General features: G+C 42.2%; 3 protein-coding genes across 3 annotated transcripts; all 3 read right to left on the bottom strand.

The window, feature by feature from the left end:
• Positions 1 to 6015: 6015 nt before the first annotated feature.
• LOC139455867 (cathepsin K-like) lies at positions 6016 to 10783 on the bottom strand. Its single transcript, XM_071237409.1, has 5 exons — positions 10550 to 10783; positions 10098 to 10275; positions 8706 to 8902; positions 6735 to 6966; positions 6016 to 6213 (listed from the first exon to the last, which is right to left on the bottom strand). Exons 1-5 carry the CDS (start codon positions 10781 to 10783, stop codon positions 6125 to 6127), a joined length of 930 nt encoding a protein of 309 aa, XP_071093510.1. The 3' UTR covers positions 6016 to 6124.
• A 1953-nt stretch (positions 10784 to 12736) lies between these two features.
• On the bottom strand, positions 12737 to 16799 carry LOC139455863 (cathepsin K-like). The gene is made up of 5 exons (XM_071237406.1): positions 16463 to 16799; positions 16115 to 16307; positions 15089 to 15285; positions 13680 to 13911; positions 12737 to 13031 (listed from the first exon to the last, which is right to left on the bottom strand). Exons 1-5 carry the CDS (start codon positions 16697 to 16699, stop codon positions 12943 to 12945), a joined length of 948 nt encoding a protein of 315 aa, XP_071093507.1. The 5' UTR covers positions 16700 to 16799; the 3' UTR covers positions 12737 to 12942.
• A 1448-nt stretch (positions 16800 to 18247) lies between these two features.
• LOC139455865 (procathepsin L-like) lies at positions 18248 to 25107 on the bottom strand. The gene is made up of 5 exons (XM_071237408.1): positions 24750 to 25107; positions 22660 to 22828; positions 21799 to 21995; positions 20489 to 20720; positions 18248 to 18523 (listed from the first exon to the last, which is right to left on the bottom strand). Exons 1-5 carry the CDS (start codon positions 24987 to 24989, stop codon positions 18435 to 18437), a joined length of 927 nt encoding a protein of 308 aa, XP_071093509.1. The 5' UTR covers positions 24990 to 25107; the 3' UTR covers positions 18248 to 18434.
• Between the last annotated feature and the right edge of the window lie 329 nt (positions 25108 to 25436).

Raw genomic sequence — 25436 nt, 5'->3', positions numbered from 1 at the left:
GTTCAAATGTGGTAAAGAATTCTGATACTTCTATGGACACTGTTAGTGCATAAAATAGGCGCTGCTACATTCTAGCTTCAACGTCACGGTTTATTCGTAAACAGTCTAGACCAGACAAACCAGTGAGTGATATTGTGAGCAGCGATCCAGTCCACTCGGGTGCGATGAGGCGCCATCTACCATGTCACTGAGCCTGACCACCAATCTATTTAGTCACCTCTTGCGACCAGCATAGGTTGCTGAGGACCAATTCTTACCCGCCAACCAAACGGGTTTCAACATGCTGTTTCACAGAAATTGTAGACAATACAGTTTGAGAATTGGTAATATTTTTACTTCGGATAAAATTGACAAACGTCTATAGCATGTAATTGTTTGTTGAGATAACCTCATTTCGCACAATTCGATGGTACACATACGTCATCCGACCATGTAAAATCGTGGACAATAAACATGATTAGATAATGTCAAAAAAATAACTAAGTAAAGAAAAAAAAATAAAAATAAAAAAAAAATAAAGAAAAAATAAAAAATAAAATAAAATAAAATACGTCATCAGACAGCTGGGTTCAAGTGACTGCTCATGTGTCAATGGTTTCTCATTAGCTCAATGGTATCAGTGAAATAGCTGTGACAGTAAAGGCATCTAAGTAGACATTTTAACATTACGTGATTTATGCAGCAGATCTGCTGCCCAGAATCAAACAATGTAATAAACAACGTCACCACCAGAGTGAGTGAGTATTCTTTTACGCCGCGTTTGGCAATATTCCAGCAATATCACTCCGGGGGACACCAGAAATGGGCTTCACACATTGTACCCATGTGGGGAATCGAACCCGGGTCTTCGGCGTGACGCACAAACGCGTTAACCACTACTCTCCGCCATCGCCCTTCTACACCAGAGAATAACCGGAACATATTCCACTGGGCGTAAAAGGTAAAATACCTACTAGAGTTACCTCCCATGCATACCCTTAAATTTCATTTCAGTTGTCGGTATGATTAAAATTTAAATCATTTCTAATAAAAGCGGCAATACCCTTTCCATATTCATAAGAAATCTCCGCGAAAAGCTTGGTTGATGCATGTCATCGTATCCAAATTGCGTACATCGATTCACTGGATTATCTAGTTCAGACTTGATTATTTACAGACCACCCTCATACAGCTTGAATATTGCAGGGTGCAGCGTTAAACAACAAACAAACAAACAAAAATGATATTCGATACAGTAACACCAGAAACGGAGAGTCACCACGCGCTGATACCCAGCTCTGTCACCCAGGAGTAACACCTGCTCCAGGGGGACAAGGCACCGGGATAGATGTTCCCACGTGTCAGCAGGGAGCTGTCCAGAATGGACACCCAGTCCAACCACTGGATTCACTGCCAGCCCACATCTGTGACAGTAAAAACAGAGCCGTTGGAGGACTATCAGATCGAGACGTGACCAAGAAACGTGGAAGAGTATTCTGGACATAATGAAGCATCCCGAACCACCCAGGAGGACGCTGGTGATGGGGACGTTCATGGAGGAGGCGCAGCAATTTGTAGGGATGGCGGTGAGGTGAAATGGGGTTTAGCGTCGCGTGCACTATTATTGCATTCATAGAGCGACGTGTTGTAGTGATGGAGCAGACAGGTGTATTGCTAGAGGCTACATGATAACTGTTTCTGTAAGAAATGTCAGTGGAGTTTCTTGGAGGATACTCATTTCTCATAAACATGCTAAGAGATGTGTGTATTTCTACACAGTTGATAGCATGACATGATACTGATTTGGAACATTGTCATCTTGATCGGGCGGAGCTAGCAAATCGTCAAAGTAGAGAGTGTGTTGGACAGAAGTGGTAAAAATTAAAACAATCTTGGCTGCATAAAATCAGGAAAGAACGAGTATCCACCAAATCACAAATCAAAGGAAAATTATTTGTTTTAAAAGGAGAAATCTGCTTGAGGGGGACTTGCATCAATTCGGGCTTTCCCGCAACATTGAGCTGAAACGCCGTGATATTACTGGAATAATGTTAAAAGCGGCGTTAAACCCAACTCACTCATTACCTAGAGTGGGGGCACGGGTGGCCCAGTCGTCTAAGGCGCCGCGATTCGCTGTGCTGAGTTGCGTATCCTGGACACGCCAGAAACCTATGATTGTGGGTTCGAATCCCGGTTCACCCTGATTATGTTTCTAGGTTTGTCAGCACCATACCCGTGCTCGTGGTTTTCACCGAAGTGGTAAACGTCCGAGACCTGCAACACTTCGGGCTTTCCTCCCACATTAAGCTGACACGCCGTGATAATACTGGAATAATGTTAAAAGCGGCGTTAAACCCAACTCACTCATTACCTAGAGTAAATATTTTATGAACGCTTCACTTGTTGGAATGATTGACAGCGGGTAGAAGTCAATTGCTTCTTCCATTTCTTCTGATGGCAATGGGTTCTATTTTTGTTTGAAATATATTTTCCAGTTTGAAAAATACCACTCAATATTTAAATGAATACATGAAAGGCTAGTTTTTGTTGTTTAATACTTGATAAATGAATGGATCTTTTGCTGAGGGCGTAATACGGTCAACTACACGTTGTATATACAACATCCAAATACAGTAAACCACGGTTATAGCGAACTCAAATTATTAAAGGGACCACAAATTGTATGACATTTTATTTTGTGAGTTCCAGCTCCATATTTAGATTGTTATTGATAACCGCTTCAACCTGTAACCAGAAGCCCCTCACTTGTTTACATTCATAATAAATATGTGATAAATCTTATTAGATCCACAGCATATAGAATGTACAAATATCATCATCAACTAAGTTGATCATAAGTTATTCTTTCTTTCTGCAGATTATCCAACACAGTAAGAAAAACATCTTTCCAAGTAATTGGATGATGAAATATGCTATTCCAGCATTCTAATACTTTAATACCTAAATCACTCTTCATTACTTTGTCACGATCCTGGAACCCTTTGTAATCTGAGAGAATACCAGAAATACCCATTGTTGAATTATTCATAATGACACGAGACGGGGACTATTAATATATAAGATAATAATATAAAAGATTCTTCTAGCTCAGAGAATCTTTTTTCAAAATGAACTTTTCTGGTAAGGAAAACTGATACCAATGAAGCAGATGCCTCAAGTTTGGTTGATGACCAAAGAATGGCTATGACCGAAGATGACCAGACTGAAATGTATGTGAAGTTGACACACTAGATAATAGGACAAGTGGCATCAAGCTACCAAACCACGCTGCGCCAGATAGAGTATGATTACCAAGCAGAAGGCCATACAAATCACTGCTGAAACCAGCGCCTCAAACACATGCCTGTACATTTCCTGTGAGAACAAAGCAAGTCTACCCTTTCCTGTCCATCATCCTAACATGATGTTCAAGCGCGTGCTTACACTTTGAAAAAACCCCAAGAAAAACAAAAATAAATTTATTTTTAAAAATTTTGGTGTAGTGTTTTTCTTTCAGTTATTTATGGTTTCAAAATGTCACGATCTTTGGTTAACTTAAAGCTCACCCGGCTTCTAGTGTGAACATTGTCTTTGACTGGTATACGTGGTTGGGTATTGTCATGGTAGTTGTGTTTGTTTGTTTGTTGCTTTATTCCCTGAAGATATCATAATGAGAAACTGTTCTACACTTAAAATATGTGTTTGTTTGTTGTTTAACGCCGCACACAGCAGTTTTCCAGCTGTATGATGGCGGTCATTAAATAATCGAGTCCAGTGACTGATATTGTGAACAACGATCCATGCCGTCGTTGTACAAACACACGTCATCAACCAAGTCAGGGAACCTACCACCCGAACCATTTTGTTGCTTCTTCCGACCAGCATGGAATCCTGGGGACAAATTATAACCCGGAATCCCAACGCCTGCACACACAGTGTGTTAAATCTAGGACGTGGTCGTTTTCTTTGTTGTTTAACGCCGCACTAAGCAATATTACAGCTATATGATGGCGGTCTGTAAATAATCGAGTCTGGACCAGACAATCCAGTGACTGACATCATGACCATCGATCCACGCAATTGGCATACGATGACATGCATCAACCAAGTCAGCGAGCCTGACCACCCTGTCCCGTTAGTCGCCTCTTACGACAAGCATAGTCGCCTTTTACAGCAAGCACGGGTTGCTGAAGACCTATTCTACCCCGGATCCCGTTAGTTGCCTCTTACGACAAACATAGTCATCTTTTACGACAAGCATGGGTTGCTGAAGAAGAATTCTACCTCGGATCTTCACGAGTTTCAGGTGAGTTTAGCCTCCAGTGACGTGACCAACATTGTCATTTGAGGTTTTTACATCTTCGACAAACCTCTAGTGACATCATCCTAATGTTTTTTCAGGACCTTGTTCTCGTGGAATATTCTCTTTGCAGTAACATTTTACAGATTATCCCTCTGTCCCAGAGAGGACAGTTCGTCTGTCCCTTAGATATATTTTGCATTAATTTTTTAACACAATCCATATAACAAATATAATTCTGACTCAAGCAAATATTCGGAACGATGTAAAATCGACTGTTACTTATATTTCAGTGGATTCGAACCTGGAACCTTCGTATTCGTTGCCCTGGGAGTGAAACTCTGGGCTACAGAGGTGCTGATAGGCCACAAAAAGAATCTCTTATTATTATAAGTACATGTGCGCCATCAAGAGATATTTTACGTCCGTTTCCTAAGGCTCATGGAAAGCGTGAAGGAAACACAAAAGCTGTCCTTGCGGGTCGGTTAAATACTCGGGGTCGTTGATGAAAGGGGTTCAATATTACTCGTGACTGACTTCAGTTGTCTGCATGCGGCACGTGGTCATTTTCTCGCCCGATGTCAACGAATTCGTTTTATATCGATACAAGCGATATCGCCCCTCGTGGTTTATTCTTCCAGCAGTGTTTTATTGTACGATAAACCACTCCCACTCGATCGTCATTTATTTCTTGACTTACGACAAGCATGGGATGGAATTACTACGCTCCCACATTCCCCTACGCGCATGTCATGTTTGTCGCGAGAGACCGCTACAGATGGTCGGGTAATCAGCCCAGTGATTGATATTATGAGCAACGACCCACGTCAGGGTACGATGGCATGCAATCAACTAAAACACCAAGCATGACCACCCGATCCGTTTGTTCGCCTCTTTAATGAGTCATGTGACTGGCTGATGCTACCAGTAGAACAGGACACGCTTCCCCATTTCGCGAATACCTGGTGTCATCACTCCTTTTCAGTGTTCCGCCGGGGTCATATAATTTTCTTGACTATTTTGCTTTTCACCCTATTGAATTTGTTTCAACAGACATTTGAGAGTGATTAGTCTCTGGCGTTGCCGTTTTGCATTCAAAACGTTTAACACAAACAGTCTTGTCAGTCAACGTTTATTTACATACATACATTTGTGCACTTGAAGATCCGGGTAGAATAGGTCTTCAGCAACCCATGCAGGCCGTAAAAGGCGACTATGATTGTCGTAAAAGGCGACTATGATTGTCGTAAAAGGCGACTATGATTGTCGTAAAAGGCGACTAATGGGATCGGGTGGTCAGGTTCGCTGACTTGGTTGGTGCATGTCATCGATCCCAATTGCGTGGATCGATGCTCATGATGTCAATCACTGGATTGTCTGGTCCAGACTAGATTATTTTACAGACCGCCGTCATATATATGGGTTATTGCTGAGTGCGGCGTTAAACAACCAACCAACCAACTAACCATTTGTGCACATGCATGGTTGAGCCTGTTTGTAGTACGCCAAGAATGGGTCTCACACCTAGTATCCTAGGAGGAGTCGAATCTCCTGTGAGACGAGTGAAAGCTTTACCACCTTACCGTGTGTGTATTTGTATAATATACTGAAAGCAAAAGAAACTGTACACGTACAAACGTTATCAAATGCTACAAGGCTGAAAACAGTCGCTGAAACACTGCAAACTTTATGTCCAAAATAACTGTAACCCGTATCAAATACATGCACATTGAACAGCCATTTCCTAATTGTTTCACTTTAACCACCATCAAAAAGTTTGCCAGAGTGGTAAACCAATATGGATGTGAATATTTAAACGTTAACACAGGGCTTCATCATCTCATGTTAGTAGGGGTAACTCGCGTGGGATTCAATGCCGCACGTGTCTGCTCCCTTCTTCATGCGGACGTAGCCTTTATCTCCCCATGTAGGACCTGGAACAAGACAATGGACTAGATACGGTGGTGGGTTAGGAACATTGTGTCGTTATTAAACATGTACGTATCGCCAGCACGCCAGAAACCTATGGTTGTGGGTTCGAATCCCGGTTCGCCCCGATTATGGTTCTAGGTTTGTCAGCACCAAACCCGTGCTCGTGGGTTTCACCGAAGTGGTAAACGTCTGAGACCTGCATCACTTCGGGCTTTCCCTCCACGTTAACGTTAAGCTGACACGCCGTGATATAGCTGAAATACTGTTTAGTAATCGAGTCTGGACCAGACAATCCTGTGATTGACATGATGTACGCAATTGGGATACGATGACATGCATCAACCAAGTCAGCGTGCCTGACCACCCGATCCCGTAAGTTGCCTCTTACGACAAGCATAGTCGCCTTTTACGATTAGCATGGATTGCTATTCTACCCCGGATCTTCTCGGGTCCGTTTGTTGGCGATATTCCCAAGTAGAAGAGATAGAATTGATCACATTTACAGAAAATGTTCTGAACGTACCCCAGGTGTTCTTGCAAATCCAAAACTCCTGTCCATCTTCCTCCCCGTATCCCACCACTTGCATGGCGTGGTTTACTTTAGTATTGCTGCAGTCAGTGTCGTTGTAGATACCACTTTGGTACCGACCGAACGAGGCTGCGCTGGCATCGATGAGTACCGCTAGGGGGCGCTTTAGCAGGGCCTGCACCATTCGGTGTACATGGCCTGCTGGCACGGCTTTCCCTCCCCTGATCTGTAGAAAGTGTGAACAATATCAAGCCATGGGAAGTAGAACTATTTACATAATTAATGGTGGATATGGACTACTACTACTACTACTACTACTACTACTACTACTACTACTACTACTACTATTGGCCCGTTAATAGCCTCAAACTTATCCAGGCCAACAAACCTGATCGTGTCCTTTTTCATAAATCCAATGAAATCATTTATATTATTGAATTTTCTGTCCCTTTTGACACTAATGTGATTGACAAGACTCAGGAAAATGCAGACCTCGCTTTCGAAATTTCGCTTGCATCCCAAGAACCAAGTTGTCCGACACCCCATTCATTGTTCTCGGTGCCTTAGGTTTCGTACGTCCCAATCTGTTGACTGTCATTGGGAGAGTACCCGGGTTTTAGAGCTGGGACGAGTCCAAATTTACTACCCGGGTACCCGCCCCCCTCTTACCCTACCCTACCAGGATACCCACTATAGGTCTCAGAAGTTGTCTCAAAATTGGGATATTTTTTAGCACAGCCCTGGAAAAACGTATTTAGATACATGTATTAAACAATCTGGTCATGCAAACACTGAAGTTGACTTAAGTTATATGTTTATTCAACCATATGAAAAGTCTGAAGGAATGGGTGCATAGTCAGAAAGAAAAGTGAACATTAATGACTTGTAGTGTAGCCATAGAGTTCCAGATAATTTTAGTCATTAGACAATATATCACTCATGTGACTAACCACGGGTCTGGGTAGTCCTGTGGGTACCAAGGTCCTACTCAGTACCCACCCGACCCGGGTACCCGAGTTGCCCGTCCCAGCCCTACCGGGTTTGCTACCAGGAATACAGCCCTTCTGACAATCTGGGTAATGCAGAAGGCTGCAGTGTTTGGGAGTCTTCACATTCTCCGAAAAGTTCTGGGTGGGTTCGACGAGGCAGCACTTCCTGAGAGAAGTCCCATTCGCTGTCTGGGCTGCGTGTAGAGGGGGCAAGGTCCCTGAGGTGATGATGAGCCTAACCAGCCTGACTGTGCCAGGATCACCCAAACCCTCTTTGCTGCATTTTTATTTTAATCGGTACATAATAATAATGATGATGATGATGATGATGATAATAATAATTATCCCTAAGCATGCTCAAGGCACATGGCATATTATTTTCCTCGAAAAGAGGCCAATCAGAAAGAAAGACTACTTATGTATTTACCATGATGGACATGGCAGAAACCCTTGAAATCTCCAGTGATGAAACCATCTAACCATTCTCAAACTACTTTGCTAAACTGTATCCGTGAAGATCCGGGTTCGAATAGGTCTTCCGCAACCCATGCTTGTCGTAAAAGGCGTCCATGCTTGTAGTGGGATCGGATGGTCAGGCTCGCTGATGGTTGATGCATGTCATCGTATCATAATTGCGTGGATCGATGTTCATGATGTCAATCACTGGATTGTCTGGTCCAGTCTCGACATATAGCTGGAATATTGCATTAAATACGGATGAGCCGAACATGAATTGAAGAAGCTTATGACTATTTCCATTAGGATGGTCACCTTGTTTGTCGTGACTGAAACCACCAGGCATATAATCGTTTAATTAACCTATTGGACTCGTTTCGTTTGTTGTTTAACGCCGCACTCAGCAATATTCCAGCCATATGACGGCTTAACCTATTGGAAGTCGAATAGGAATGTTTGATGTCGACAATCGGAAAAAAGTAATGGCGGTATAATTTGTCGTATTTGACCTTGACCTTACCTTCGCGACAGCTTGACATGTGTTGTTTTTACATTGCCCTGTAAACAGAGGGTACGACGTCGCGCCGCAGAGGCCGCCGAAGTTGTGTATGCAGTCAAAGATGTCATCTTTCACCAACGGACAACAGTCCACAATCTCATACGTGCTCAAATCCACCAGATAACCATTCTTTATGGCCTGGAAGCTCTCGACACACCCTGTTCGGACAGAAACATTTGTATTAAGCTGCAAGTAAAAAGACAGTTATGTAAACGGTGCTAAAACCTAATCCAATTGTTTCGATGTCAGTAATGGACGCCATGATACAATTAGAATACTGTTCCGCTTACTTGCCCTAGTTATGGCGGTCAGAAGATCTCAGGAAATAAGTTGCCCGGTAAAGATCAAATTTGCAGAAATTGGATCTACCTAAAATGTTATTCATGACGATTGGTGAACTTTTGTAATCCATATTTTAGCAACGTGGATGCATCTGTTCTTCAATGAAAATACCGTGGAAATATGTGCTTGAAAGTACGTATGCTCTAGACGTTTTGAGGAATATAAAGAGACCCGGATACAACATTAATAGCAAGACAGGGACTTCCTGGGCGGCCATGACATGGGAAGTAACCATCATGCTAAAACTTTAACTCCACCCGACACGTGAATATCCGGGGTAGAATAGGTTTTCAGCAAAAGGCGACTAACGGGATCGAGCGATCTGGCTCTGTGATTTGGGTGATGTTGATGTCAATAACAGGATTGTCATTTTGTCATATTCAAACCTTTTTTTTGAAGACTGCCATAAGTGCATAGGTGCGGGGAGGAAGCCGAGTGGTTAAAGTGTTCGCTCATCACACCCAAGGCCCGGGTTCGATTCCCTACCAAACTACAATGTGTGAAGCCAATTTCTGGCGCCCTCCGCCGTGATATTGCTGGAATATTGCTAAAAGCGGAAAAAAACCCAAACTCACAAATTGCATATTATGTCAGAGATATTGCTTCTTGTTTAAGAACCTTCCTATTCTTAAATGGTTTATTTAATATATCAGTAATTTCTTGTTTTACGACGTATTCTTACCCAATAGAGGTATACTAATGAGTTTTATTTATTAATCAGTTTCTTCTTTTACTATGTATCTGCATCCAGCTGTTAAAATATGTCGAAGAGTTAGACGCAAATAAAAAATCGTTCCCGTGGCACACGTTTGCCGTTAAACTTTACTAATAATTGGGGCACGCAATTCGCTGTGCAGAGTTGCGTCCCTTGGGCACGCTCGAAACCTGTGGTCGTTATGTTTCTAGATTTGTCAGCACCACACCCATGCTCGTTGGTTTCACCAAAGCTGTAAAGCTCATTTTAGTGAACGGAAATCATGTCTACAATAGTCAAATACCAAACACAGGTACCTGCAGCAACAATGGCGAAAGTATTGCCAAATGAATCAACGTTGGTAACAGGGGAGATAACTCCCTTGTTTCTCCAGTCAAATGACTTTGGACGAGTTGGTGATACGTCGTTGTCATGGTGAGTATCCACTACGGGGTAGTGTGCACTTGGGTTGAGGAGCTGACGTCCAGACTGCATCTGACAACAGTGAGTGAGTGAGTGAGTGATGCTGAACCGCGACGTCCACATCTAGTGCTATAGCCATTGTATTCATGTGCATGTGGGTGGGGGCTTACTGTGAAATTGTGAATGCGGTCTTACTTGGGGAGAAAAATAAATTATAATTTGAAATTATCAGTTGAAAAAGTGAAAGGAAAAAAATGTGGTTCATATAAGTGTTCGGATCCTATGAATAACAGCAAAATTACACGTCCTGAATAGTGACGAAATATGTTAACATGGAAATCCCTACCCCGTCAGCGATCTGGTTCGTCTCCATTGACAAGCCGGTGTCCCCCCTCTTGTGAGCCTCTACCAGATCCAGATCTTGCCACGCCCTCCTCCGCCCCTCCTCCTCCCCCTGACTGATGTACCTCCTCCCGTGCTTCATTTGCCACTCCTCCCATCTCTGCTGCAGGTTGCCCCGAGGCGCTCCGAGGGAGGAGGAGATAAGGGCCAGCAGAAGAACAGCGCATGCTACCTTCATGTTTGTTGGTTAAAGTGTTTGTGTTCTTGTGTAACCTGTTGCGATCAACATTATCCCCAGACTGTATGTAGGGCTATAACAGGCAGATAAAAGTATCATATCACATGACAGCGTGTCACGTGGCTAGTGTAACGGTATTCAGTCAATACTGAAGCAAGTGTCACGTGTTGTGGTTTAGACCTGCACGTTCACAATATGATAACACAGTCGGCCGATAATTTGTGTTTGTCTGTCAGAACTTCCACAAAACGGGTTGTCTACTAACCCATTGGACAACGATGACTTAGAAGGCGCATTCGTTGTCTCATCTCGCACGACAACGCCACTTCGTTGTCACGGGCTATCTGACAATGTCAATTCATTGTCACAGAAGACGCGCCAATATCCCTTCATTGTCTCAACACACAAAGATATGATTTCATTGTCGCAACATATACGACGATATCCCTTTATTGTCACAGCACACGTGGCGAAATCCCGTCATTGTCACAGTAAACACAATAATATGCCTTCATTGTGTCCATAGCACACACGACGATATAACTTCATTGTCACAGCACACGATATCAGTTCATTGTCACATTACACACGACTATATCAGTTCATTGTCACAGCACACACGACGATATCAGTTCATTGTCACAAGCACACACGGCGATATCAGTTCATTGTCACTACACACACGATGATATCAGTTCATTGTCACAGCACGCACTACGATATCAGTTCAATGTCACAGCCTGACGACGATATCAGTTCATTGTCACAGCACACACGACGATATCAGTTTATTGTCAGCACACGTGACGATATCAGTTTATCCCCGGCCGCGTCATACCAAAAGACGTTAAAAGATGGTTCTTGATGGCTCGGCACTAAGGGGCCTGGTCGGCATTAAGGACTGGTCGGCTCGGAGTCAGTATTCTGTGTCTGAGTGGGATATTTATGTTAAACTACAGCATGGTATCTCAGGGGGCTAGCACTATAAAATCGGCATTAGTCCGGACCACACGCACACACACACGTGCACACACACACGCACGCACGCACGCACGCACGCACGCACGCACACACACACTCGCTATGTAAGTGTATTAATCTTGGAGGTGACGTTAAACCCAATTTCACCTCACCTCACCTCACCTCACCTCACCTCACCTCACCTTCACATTTCTCAATAGCTTAAGTACATAAGAGCATGTGCATTGTATTCCAACGTCCCGGAAAGACACATTTTGCTGACTACTACGCTTTTTAATCACGGTTTCACTGTCTAAAGTCTGCTTAAGTTATTCCAGAAATTTAGCAGTTGATATTCAGAGAAATTTACACGTCACACGTCCTTGTCTAAATGACACTTACGTTATTGACTGGTGATACCGGTAGAGCATGGCACTCTTTCCTATTTCGGGAACAACTGCTTTCATTACCGATTTTCAGTGTTCCCATCATATAACACTTTTGCCTTTTACCCTAGGGAATCTGTTTCAACAGATATTCGAGAGTGATTATTCTCTGGCGTTGACGTTTTGAATTCAAAACATTTAACACAATTAGTCTGGTCACGCTGTTAACGTTTATTTACATACATACATTTGTGCACATGCATGATTGAGCCAGTTGGTAATACCTCAAGAATGGGTCTCACACCGGTTCAAACTTTACCCAGTAGGTCGCCTCCTCCCAATGTGTGTATATGTATAATTAACTGCCGTGCAAAAGAAAGTAGATACTTTAAAATTGAATTTGACCAAAATTACAAACGTTATCAAAACAGTAGCCGAAACACTGCACACTTAAGGTTTAAAACACAACTATGATAACTTCTTTGATAGGCATTTAGAAGTTGGGGTACTAAGTAAGGATAAGAATTTATGGATGAACAACTTCTTTATTACAATTAAGAGCGTAAAGAAGTTGTTCATCCATAAATTCTTATCCTTACTTACAACTATGATACCCACATCAAATACATCACCATCTTGTTTGTTACTTTTTTAGCCACCATCGAACATGGGTGTACACTCTCACTGGCGCGGCAGTTTAGTATCCAATAGGAGCGGTAAACGAATGTGAATGTGACTATTTGCACGTTTAAACAGGGTACAAAGAACCCACAGGTCTACAGCAATAGGACACCAGTTTGAGGACGTCTCGTGTTAGTAGGGGTAACTAGCATGGGATTCAATGCCGCAAGTGTCTGCTCCCTTCTTCATGCGGACATAGCCTTGGTCTCCCCATGTATTACCTGGAACAAGACAGGATACAGTGATGATGCCACTGCAGCCATATTGTAAATGTCATTTTTATCTAATTAATCAGTCATTTCTGCATATATTTTGTATTAAGCGTGCCCCTTCTTAGTCCTATGCGGCAAAACGCACCATATGTATTTGAGACGGCTTACAAAAGGCGGGACGAGTACTGGTAAAACAGCTGCTTGTTTAGATTATGAAAGAACAGTGCGATTTGATTGGTCGTCTGTTTATATCGTCGTGTCCTTCAAACCGGCTTCACAACGAAACTAAGGCGGCGAATGGGTTCGGGTGTGTATAGTAATAGAATGGAGACTTAATATGCTGGATAATCGAGGAGGCTTAGAATGTTTCATATTTCTTCTGGAACAACGTTTTTTCACAGTCAACGGCAGATGATACCCACTGAGAGTATATTCCAGTTTTTCAGGGGCGGACTATTTCTGGTGTCCCCCGCCGTGATATTGCTTGGATATTGCTAAAAGCGGCGTAAAAACATACTCATTCACTCCAGTTTTACGCTACGTTGCAACAAATAACCATGAATAGCATGATGCAATCTCAGCGTTGATGTGTTTGTTGGTGATGTACCCAACATGGATTTAATAAGGTCACATTTACAGACAATGCACTGAACGTACCCCAGGTATTCTTGCAAATCCAAAACTCCTGCCCATCTTCCTCCCCGTATCCCACCACTTGCATGGCGTGGCCTACTTCAGTCCTGCTGCAGTCAGTGTCGTTGTAGATACCACTTTGGTACCGCTCGAACGAGGCTGCGCTGCTATCGATGAGTACCGCTAGGGGGCGCTCGAGCAGGGCGTCCACCATTTGGTCCAATTGGCCTGCTGGCACGGCTTTCCCTCCCTGGATCTGTGTACCACAATGCCAACCATGGGAGGTAAGACTGAATACATACTTAATGGGGGATATGTATTTGATAAATCAAAATATAAATATAAAATTTATACTTTAATGAGCACAAACACAGTATCTTAAGCGACCTGATGTAGTGGCTCGATCCTTTTATTTTCTTCGCCATGCTCGTGGTTTTGACTCTATCCATGGTATGACCCAGAATATGTAGAGGGCGTCATGGAAAATGATATAAATATATCATAATTATAATTCTTTGGAATTGGCCCTCAAGGGCCCTGAGCTGATTATGAGCTAGGATCACCCAAACCCGCTTTGCTGCATTTATTTCTTCTTAAAAAAAAACAAAAAAATAATTTAAAATAATAATAATAATAATAATAATAATAATAATAATAATAATAATAATATCAGGACCCAGAAGCATACTAAAGACACATGGCATATTTTGTCCTCGAAAATAGGCCGATGTGAATTAATATTGCATAGTGCATTAAATATCATCTAATCCTAACGTATACTAAGTCAGTACTAAGTCAGTGAAAAAAGAGACCATAATTGTTTCAAAATATGTTGGTCGTAGCAGGAATCCGGATAAAACTTATCAAACCACATCAAACTAACCAAGAAGCATCATACTACTTCGTTAAGCTACCCGTGAAGATCCTGGGTAGAACTGATCTTCAGCAACCCAAGCTTGTCGTAAGAGGCCTCTAACGGGATCGGGAATCTTTGACTTGGTTGATGCATGTCATCGGATCCCAATTGCGTAGACCGATGCTCATGGTGTCAATCACTGGATTGTCTGGTCCAGACTTGATTATTTACAGACCGCCGTCATATGGCTGGGAGACTGTGCGGCGTTAAACAACAAACAAACAAACAAACTTTGCTAAACCGTACCTTTGGGCTTTCTTTTAAGGAGCACCACATGCTACCACGTATTTTAATCACCTTCAAAAGTGTTTTAATTAGATACGGATTAGTCGAACTTGAATTGAAGAAGCTTATGATTATGTCCACTAGGTGTGTCACCTGGTTTGTCGTGGCTGATCTAGCACCAGGGATATAATCGTCTCATATTCCTAGTGGAAGTCGAATAAGAATGTTTGATGTCGAGAATCGGACAAATAGTAATGGCGGTAAGATTTGTCGTATTTGACCTTGACCTTACCATCCCTACCGCTTGACACGTGTTGTTTCTGCACTGCCCTGTATAAAGAGGGTAAGCATTCGCACTGCACAGGCCACCAAGGTTGTGTATGCAGTCAAAGAAGTCATCTTCCGCTAAAGGACAACAGTCCACAATCTCCCACGTGCTCAACCCGACCAGATTACCAGTCTTTATGGCCTGGAAGCTCTCGACACACCCTTTTCGGATAGAAACATTTGTATTAAGCTGCCAGTAACATAAGACAGTTATATAAACGGTGCTAATAGATAATCCAATTGTTTCTCTGTCAGTAATGGACGCCCTGATATGATTGGAATACTGAGGTCGCTTATTACGTCGAATACGACTGATGTATGGGTCAGTCCAAAGTGCTGTCTTGGATTTGGAGTCCAAATTTAGAAAAAAAATAAAAAATATTTGAACTGTGAACTTACATATATTTTAATGTTTTTCTCTTTGAAATTCTTCTGTTCTTTTTTCACTTCAACCTTCGAATGGGGGTTGTCTTACAGCGTCATGTGTTGTTACAGATATTGCTTTCAGCTCAAGAGACCTCCTATTCTTGAAAGATATTTCTAATTTATAAATTATTATTTTGTTTTACGAATGTATTCTTGCCCAATAGCGTTAGATGTTTTCGAATGTATTTTTTGTCTTGTCTCACGAATATATCTACAGCAATATATCAAAATATGTCCCAGAGTTGGACGCAGTTAAAAACGTATGGTCGGGGGTTTGAAACCCGTTTCGCCCCGATTATGTTTCTAGGTTTGTCAGCACCATACCCGTGTCCGTGGGTTTCACCGAAGTGGTATACGTCTGAGACCTGCATCACTTCAGGCTTTCCTCCCACATTAAGCTGACACACCGTGATATAACTGGAATACTGTTAAAAGCGGCGTTGAACCCAACTCACTTACTACTACTTTACGGTACAGGCTTTACCTGATTCCTGTTTAAATGTTGTCTATCATTTAAGTGTACGTAATTCAAGTCTTTAAATGGTCAAATACCAAATACAGGTACCTCTATCAACGACGGCGAAATTATTGCCGAATTGATCTTCGTTGTTGACAGGGGAGATAACTCCCTTGCTTCTCCAGTCAAACGACTTTGGACGAGTTGGTGATACGTCGTTGTCTGGTGACATGTTGTTGTGGAGGATGTCCACTGTGGGGGAATGAGCACTTGGATGGAGGAGCTGACGTCTAGGCTGCGTCTGACAACAGTGAGTGAGTGAGTGAATGAGTGAGTGCCGTGCGTAATTCGTTGAAAAATGGATGGAAATAAATATGATTAAAAAATGTGTTCGGATCCTCTTCAGGATTGGACGTCTAGAATAGTGCTAAAACATGTTAACATGGACATCCCTACCCCGTCAGCGAACTGGTTCATCTCCATTGACAAGTCGGCATCTCCCCTGTTCTTGTGACCCTTCACCCAGTCCTGATTGACCTGCCACGCCCTCCTTCGCCCCTCCTCCTCCCCCTGACTGCTGTACCTCCTCCCGTGCTTCACTTGCCACTCCTCCCATCTCTGCTGCAAGTCTTGAGGCGCTCCGAGGGAGGACGACGTAAGGGCCAGTAGAAAAACGGCGCATGCTGCCGTCATGTTTGTTTGTTTGTTTGTTTGTTGAAGTTGTTGTGTTCTTGTGGTTAGTGTAACTCTGTTTATATGCTGCGATCACTATTATAAACAGTCTGTACACAGGCCTATTTACAGGCAGATAAAGGGGTTATATCACATGACAGAGCGCGTGTCACCTGGCTAGTGTAACGGTATTCAGTCAATACAGAAGCTGGTGTCACGTGGTGTGGTTTAGACCTGCACGTTGGTAGGTAATTTCTGTTTGTTTGTCTATCGGATCTCCCACGACTCGGGTTGTCTACTATCACACTGGACACCGATAACTTTGAATGCGCATGTAAATCAGGGTTTGACACCTTTCTTTCTGATATGATTTAAACTACTGCTAAACAAATTAACATCACGCTTGGGACAGAAATATACGTCAACGCCGAGAGATAACCAGTTTGGGTTATCCGATGAAACAGATTCGATTGGGCGTAAAAGGCAAACTAGGGGTGAAAATTATATGAGTGAGTGAGTGAGTTGGGTTTAACGCCGTTTTGAACATTATTCCAGTTATATCACGGCGCGTCAGCTTAATGTAGGAGGAAAGCCCGAAGTGATGCAGGTATCAAACGTTTACCACTTCCGTGAAACCCACGAGCACGGGTATGGTGCTGACAAACCTAGCAACGTAATCGGGGCGAACCGGGATTCGAACCCGCAATCATAGGTTTCTGGCGTGCCCAAGAGACGCAACTCTGCACAGCGAATCGCGGCGCCTCAGACGACTGGGCCACCCGTGACCCCATTTCATGAATGTATCACTGCAACAAATTGATGACACCAGGTGTTTGCGAATCAATTAATTAGTAAAAAAGGGCCAAAATAATACCATGTCTCATTGATATCAGACAATATCACTTCAAGGGGCGACTAACAGGGTCGGATGGTCAGGCTCGCTGACTTGGTTGATACATGTCATCCTTTCCCAATCTGCTCAGATCGATGCCATGATGGCAATCACTGGATTGTCGATTATTTACAGACCGCCGACATCTAGCTGGAATATTGCTGAGTTCGGCGTTAAACAACAAACAAACAAAACTTCATAGTCTCAGCACACACAACAATAAAAAAAAACATTACCATCTGAAAACAACAACACAAGAATATCATCCCATGTTGTAATTTCCTATATGTTCGAAATAAATTAACATATTATAATCTTTTGGCTGAACATGAATCAAGCATCCTTATTAATTTTGTACAGATCCCTATGCGGTTATTTTTATTCGTAAAAGTTTCTGCATCATAAAAACAGCGTGACACACACGCGAGTGCAATAATTTCTTTATTACCTATTATTTTTTAATCATTTTAAGGATGACGTCAACAATATTCAGTTATGACGTCATTTTTACTGTGACGTCATTCCGATGTTACATCAGAATAAGATTCCAGTGACGTCAACAATGCTGTCAGGATGACGTGAACAATAAACTGGTGCACGTGAAGTGACATGTCCACTTGAGCACATACGACTTGCCCATTTGGTAAAACACAATCAAACAAATCGTCAGTGTTAACTTTTATTTACAAATATATACATTTTCGTAATGAATGATTGGTATATAACGACAGGGACATCAAGAATGGGATTTATTTGGAGAAGAAATATACACAGTGATTTGTCGATCCTTAACCCCTTGAAGGTTAGCGGTAAATCAATGTAAATATTTCAGTCCACGTAATACTGGGATTAAGACAACACACGTTAGTAGGGGTAACTAGCATGGGATTCAATGCCGCAAGTGTCTGATCCCTTCTTGATGCGGATGTAGCCATCCTCTCCCCACGACGCTCCTGCAACATAACATTATTCTATATACAGTAGGGTTGGGCATTGGATGTTTAGAGTGTATCACTATATTTTACAATGCACAAGGCCGTATTCCGTTACGTATCATAATATATTGTATAATTCATTTTTTTTAAATTCAGAAGCAAACAAAAACATCAATGGAGGAATTTAAGTTCTTAAATGGAACAAAACAAGATGCTGGAACAGAATAATGTTTATTCATTCAATAAATACACAAGGATGCACGCTCGGGGATGGTGATGCCACAGAAGAACTCAAGAATGCGAAACATTTCGAAGGTATTTGGCAAGTGTATCACATTTGACACATGATAAAAATCGCTATTGGAAATCACCCGATATACCGAGCATTAAAACATGATACTGTGATACGTGACATGGAAAGAACAAACCTGAATTTACCAATATACCGGTAACACCGCGCATCCTTAATATACAGTGGTGGATTAGGAACATCGTCTCATAATAATTCCAACTAAGTTTCACCACAAACGTCATTTTTTATCTCCAGCCGCGTCACCTCAACATACCTAACCGAAACTCAATAAAGCTTATGTCGTGATACGTTGTCCGTCGGTGATAATTACGCTTTTCTCCTCTAAAAGCACAAGACCAATGAAGCTTTGCGTGGATGACCCCAGCTATGGTGCATCTAAAATTTGCTAGACGTCCGATCCTATTTTAAACATGGCCTCCACGTTAGCCATATTGAAATGTCATTTTTGCTCATTAATAAGCTATGTGTGAATGTATCGTTATGAATTGGACCCCCGTATTTCTAGTTCTGCTGCATTTTTGTCAACCTGCTCTGATTTATGAAGCTGAAAGTAATCCAAGCAATGGTGTCTCTGAATCTAAAGCTGTCCACAGAATTGCGATCTGATTTAAAACATGGCCTCCATAGCAGCCATATTGGAAACGTCTCTTTTGCCCTTTGCGTTTATTAATCTGAATTAACATATGCAGTACTTTATTGATCATCCCCACTAACACATTGTATATTTTGTTTTGTATTGACATACCTATCACAGCTCCGACCTTTGACCTTTATGTAACGCTTTGTCTGCCAATAGTCACGATAAATATATGCCAGTTCAGCTAATTATGCATGTATATATATGTTCTTCTTTTGCCTTGCATCACTTTGTTTGATCTTGGTCTAATACAATATTCCAGGACATTTCAGGTGAACTACAGATCTCTGTGGTCCTAAATTGGGCCTGTAAATGATTGAATGCAAGGCTCTGTAATGGAAACATTTCAGTTGTGGTCTAGCTTCAAATATGGAGGTGTCCCTTCCGTTTAAACCATCAGTCCAACTTACATACATTTTTAGTGATATGAAATAGATCCGTGGGCTTTGTAGCTCACCTGGTTCTTAATGCTAGAATGCACCTGCATAGGGAACGATGAATTTCATTTTCCCCAGAGTAAGGACAAGAGGGAAGCAACGTCTTAGTGTACACTAAATGTTTGCGTTAATCAGAACACGTGAAACATGAACTGATGGCCCAACACAGATTTATCATCTCTGCCATGGTGAGGACGTCAGCCATTGTGAGAGGAACATCAGTGGGATGATTTTTAATACAACAGTTCAACTTAATTATAAGTGTTTAATTATTGGTTCACGGGTGATTCTGTACAGCCGTAAAGGTAAATCACCATGGTGATCCTGATGCAACGAATGTGAGTGAGTGAGAGAGTTTGGTTTTACGCCGCTTTTAGCAATATTCCAGCAATATCACGGCGGGGGACACCAGAAATGGGCTTCACACAATGTACCCATGTCGGGAATCGAACCCGGGTTATCGGCGTGACGAGCGAACGCTTTAACCACTAGGCTACCCGACCGCCCCCTGCAACGAATGTGCCAGGGTATTCGTCAAAAGCCAAACACGATCGCGGTAGGATGGGTCACATTTACAGACAATGCTCTGAACGTACCCCAGCTGTTCTTGCAAATCCAAAACTCCTGTCCATCTTCCTCCCCGTATCCCACCACTTGCACGACGTGGTCTACCGCAGTCTTGCTACAGTCGGCGTCGCTGTAGATGCCAGCTGTGTACAACTCGAATGATGCTTTGCTGGCATCGATAAATGCCGCCAGGGGGCGTTCGAGCAGGGCGTTCACCATTTGGTCCACTTGGCCTGCTGGCACGGCTTTCCCTCCCTGGATCTGTAGAAAGAATCATCGGTTACCATGACGTCAAAATACAATGACATCAGTAATCTCTCTTCCAGTGAAACTGTCCCCCCCCCCCCCCCCCCCCCCCCCCCCTTTTACACACAGGACACTTATTACTTTTTAAAAACTGAATACGTTGGAAGTATGAATGATAAATAGAATCTCACCCAAGAGAACTTTCATATCAAAAGACACGAGAAAATCTATATATCCCCCCCCCCCCCCCCAAAAACCTATATCATATTCATATTTATAATGGTCTATTATCAGAATCAAGAATGAGGTTATAGGCGAGTGGCATATTATGTTAGGAGAAGAAGGCGTATAATCTACCATCAAATCCTACCGGGTGCCCAATCAGTGCTGAGTCAGCATGAGTGAGAGAGTTGGGTTTAACGCCGCTTTTAACAATATTTCAGTAATATCACGGCGTCAGTCAGCATGATATAAAGAAATAAATGCATTTAGGTCAGAAACCCGGGAAATCTCCAGCAGTCAAACTTATCAGACTATCCACCTACTCTCCTTTTGCTAAACTGTACCTTATTTGTAACCTGTGTTGTGGGGAGGACACTATGCAACCACATGTCCTTTTATTATTGTGATATGACCAACTAGGATTTAGCAATTATATTCATTTGTGAATTGTGTTTGTTTATTTGTTTGTTTAACGCCGCACTCCATTGAATAACATCATGAGCATCGATCTACGATGACATGCATCAACCAAGTCAGGGAGCCTGACCACCCGATCCCGTTAGTCGCCTCTTACGACAAGAATTGTCGCCATTTACGGCAAGCATGGGTGGCTGAAGACCTATTCTACCCCGGATGTTCACAGGTCCATTTATGAATATTTCCCTGTAACCTTGAACAAAAGGTAGTCTTTATGGAAAAGGAAATATAATCTCCTAATTACCTTTGGTAAGTCGATAAGGGGAATTCCCCAGGTGATAATTAGGAAATTGATTTGGAGCAGACGATTTCTGAACACTGAAAAAAGTACTGTTAGTATTGCTTGTAGTGCATCTGACCTTGACATTACATGCACTTCCGACTGCGACCTTACCTGTACTTCCGGTTGACATGAGTTGTTTCTGCAATGCCCTGTAAGTACAGGGTAGGTAGACTCACTGCAGAGGCCCCCGAAGTTGTGTATGCAGTCAAAGACCTCGCCTACAGGCATCGGACAACAGTCCTGAATCTCTGGCGAGCTCAACTTGGGCACCTCACCTGTCTTAATGGCCTGTAAGCTCGCGACACATTCTGTTCAGATAGAAACATTTGCTATAAGCTACCTGTTAAAAAAAGAAAGTTATGTAAACGGAGCGAAAACTTCTAATCCGATAGCCCGAATTGCTGTCCGTGAGATGCCTGGCGACACAGAACACGCTGCCGGACAAGAGACATTGCAGCCCGTCTGGGCACTGCTTGACTCCATTCTCTGTCAGCAATTAGTTGGTATTCGGGGAGTGAGTGAGTTGAGTTTGGTTAACGCCGCTTTTAACATTATTCCAGTTATATCACGGCGTGTCAGCTTGGGAGGAAAGCCCGAAGTGATGCAGGTCTCAGACGTTTACCACCTCGGTGAAAACCACGAGCATGGGTATGGTCCTGACAAACCTAGAAACATAATCGGGGTGAACCGGGATTCGAACCCACAATCATAGGTTTCTTGCGTGCCCAAGGGACGCAACTCTGCACAGCGAATCGCGGCGTATAACAGGATTACGTGTCACACAAGGGGACAATAACTTTACCGTACTTCAACACAGCGAATCGCGGCGCCTTAGACGACTGGGCCACCCGTGTCCCCAGTAGAGATAGCTCTCTTACTTAACATTTTGCTCTACGGGCTGTAGTCTGTTTAAGTCTCGATTGTCATTTTAGTGCATGGACCTCAAGTCTATCAATAGTCAAATACAGGTACCTTCCGCAACAATGGCGACAGGGTCGCCCAATTGCCCTTGGTTGCTGACAGGGGAGATAACTCCCTTGGTTCTCCAGTCAAACGACGCTGGGGGAGCTGATGGTAGGTGGTTGTCCTGGGGAATGTCCACTACGGGGGAATGTTTGAGGTGCTGACGTCCGGAAAGCATCTGAAAATGAAATATTTCTTACGATGTCTAAAGGAGAGGGTTTACATAATGCAGGGGGTGTGTGAGTGCATGGTTTGCGGTGCTTTTAGCATTTTTCCAGCTACATCAGGACGGAGGACTTAAGAATCAGCTTAACACATTGTACCCATTTGAGGAATAGAACCCGGGTTTCCGGCGAAATGACCTGACCCTTTATCCACTAACCCTTCGCTCGTTATATTTATCATATAGGACGTAAACATCGTGTTTTATTCGGATTTTATCTTTAAACTGTTAATATTCCTATGCAGTCAAACTGGTTCGAGACAGAATTCATGTCATCCTTGAGAACTATGACGTCATGTTGCAGTACATGATGGTATAGGTTTTCACGCAGAACTTTTTAAACAATTAACGAAAGCCAAGATATCCTGAAACCCGTTACAGAGTAAGACACTCGACTTTAAATCCTTAACAACGTGATTCAATCAGATTGCACCACGCAGCCATTTGAATTAGAATGATTCATATAATGGCCCTTGAATTATTAATGATCGTTTCAGCACATGAATTTGTTTTTAATTTGCTTTATTGTTTAAACATTGTTCAAAACTTTTGGAAGCTTAGGAAGAAAACCACGAAGAGTTACTTGACGTATAATATAACCTGCTGGATAAAGAAAGGATGACCTTGAAAATTGGATTTGACCAAACGATTTCAAACGTTACCACAACGTTAGAAGGCTGAAAACAGTCGCCGAAACACTGAAAAACTCAAGGTCTAAAACACAACCCGTTGTGAGATGATCATTGCTATAATGCATTAATATCGCCTATGATACCTCATCAACAAACGTGGGTGCATAGTTTCTTTTGCCCATCAGTATATAGACGTTTTATCTCGATCCGACATGGTCATTATGACTTGTCGTGTAGTGTTGGATATCCACGGTGCGATGTACCGACTGACCTAGACTGTAAGCTGATATCTTTCTTATCAATAGTACTGACCTTGGACCAAATATCAGGTGTATGTGATGGAAGTCCACATCTTAGCTTTTTGCATAAGGGATCATACGAAAAATCTTAGTGATATTTACATTGTATTTCAATGCATGGAATTTACCATGACTTTCTCGTGACTGTGTGAACGTTCAGTCGTCAACAGAAGACACATATTTTGATCAAAATATGAATACACCGATATGTAAAAGGAGATAATCAAATTTATTTATATATCATACACTGAACATTTGACAACATGATGTGAAGTATTAGTTTGATTGATATATGCAAGTACTCGTAATTTGACAAAATGATGTGAAGTATCAATTTGATTAATATATGCAAGTACTCATAATTTGACAAAATGATGTGAAGTATCAATTTGATTAATATATGCAAGTACTCATAATTTGACAAAATGATGTAGCATCAATTTGATTGATATAGGCATGTACTCATAATTTGACAAAATGATGTGAAGTGTCAATTTGATTAATATATGCAAGTACTCATAATTTGACAAAATGATGTAAAGTATCAATTTGATTGATATGCAAGTACTGATAATTTGACAAAATGGTGTGAAGTATCAATTTGATTAATATAGGCATGTACTAGTAATTTGACAAAATGATGTGAAGTATCAATTTGATTAATATATGCATGTACTAGTAATTTGACAAAATGATGTGAAGTATCAATTTGATTAATATATGCAAGTACTCATAATTTGACAAAATGATGTAAAGAATCAATTTGATTAATATGCAAGTACTGATAATTTGACAAAATGATGTGAAGTATCAATTTGATTAATATATGCATGTACTAGTAATTTGACAAAATGATGTGAAGTATCAATTTGATTAATATAGGCAAGTACTCATAATTTGACAAAATAAACTGTAAAGGGGTGGTCTTGTATATCTGATACCTACCCCGTCAGCGAACTCGTTTATCTCCAGAGAGAAGCCAGCATCCACCCTGTTGTTGTGAGCCTCCACCAGATCCTGGTTGACCTGCCACGCCCTACTCCGCCCCTCCTCCTCCCCCTGGCTGCTGTACCTCCTCCCGTGCTTCATTTGCCACTCCTCCCATCTCTGCTGCAGGTTGCCCCGAGGCGCTCCGAGGGAGGAGGAAGTAAGGGCCAGCAGAAGAACAGCGCACGCTACCTTCATGTTTGTTGGTTAAAGTGGTTGTGTTCCTGTGGTCAGCTCTGTTATATATGCTGCGATCAATCCTATCCATTGACTGTAGAGGCAGATAAAGAATTCTATCACAAGACAGAACGCGTGTCACGTGGTCATGTGACTACCGTAAAGGAAGTCATTCAATACACGAGAGAGCGTCACGTGTTGTGCAATAGACCTTCACGTACGCAAGATAACACTCCACCCGGTCGATAATTTGTGATCATCTGTCTATCAGAGTATATGTATCCTGACGGGGAAAAGAAAGTATACACGTATATATGATGGTGGCTAAAAACAAACAAATAAACAAGAAATAGTTATTCGATGGTGGTGTATTTCATTCGGGTATGTAGATGTTTTTTTGTTTTGTTTGTTGTTTAACGCCGCACACAGCAATATTCCAGCTATATGACGGTGGTCTGTAAATAATCG

Source organism: Haliotis cracherodii, unplaced genomic scaffold (assembly GCF_022045235.1).
Source record: "Haliotis cracherodii isolate W230 unplaced genomic scaffold, xgHalCrac1.p SCAF_11, whole genome shotgun sequence".
In the NCBI taxonomy this organism is placed as follows: domain Eukaryota; kingdom Metazoa; phylum Mollusca; class Gastropoda; order Lepetellida; family Haliotidae; genus Haliotis; species Haliotis cracherodii.
This window is presented reverse-complemented; position numbering and strand designations above follow the sequence as displayed.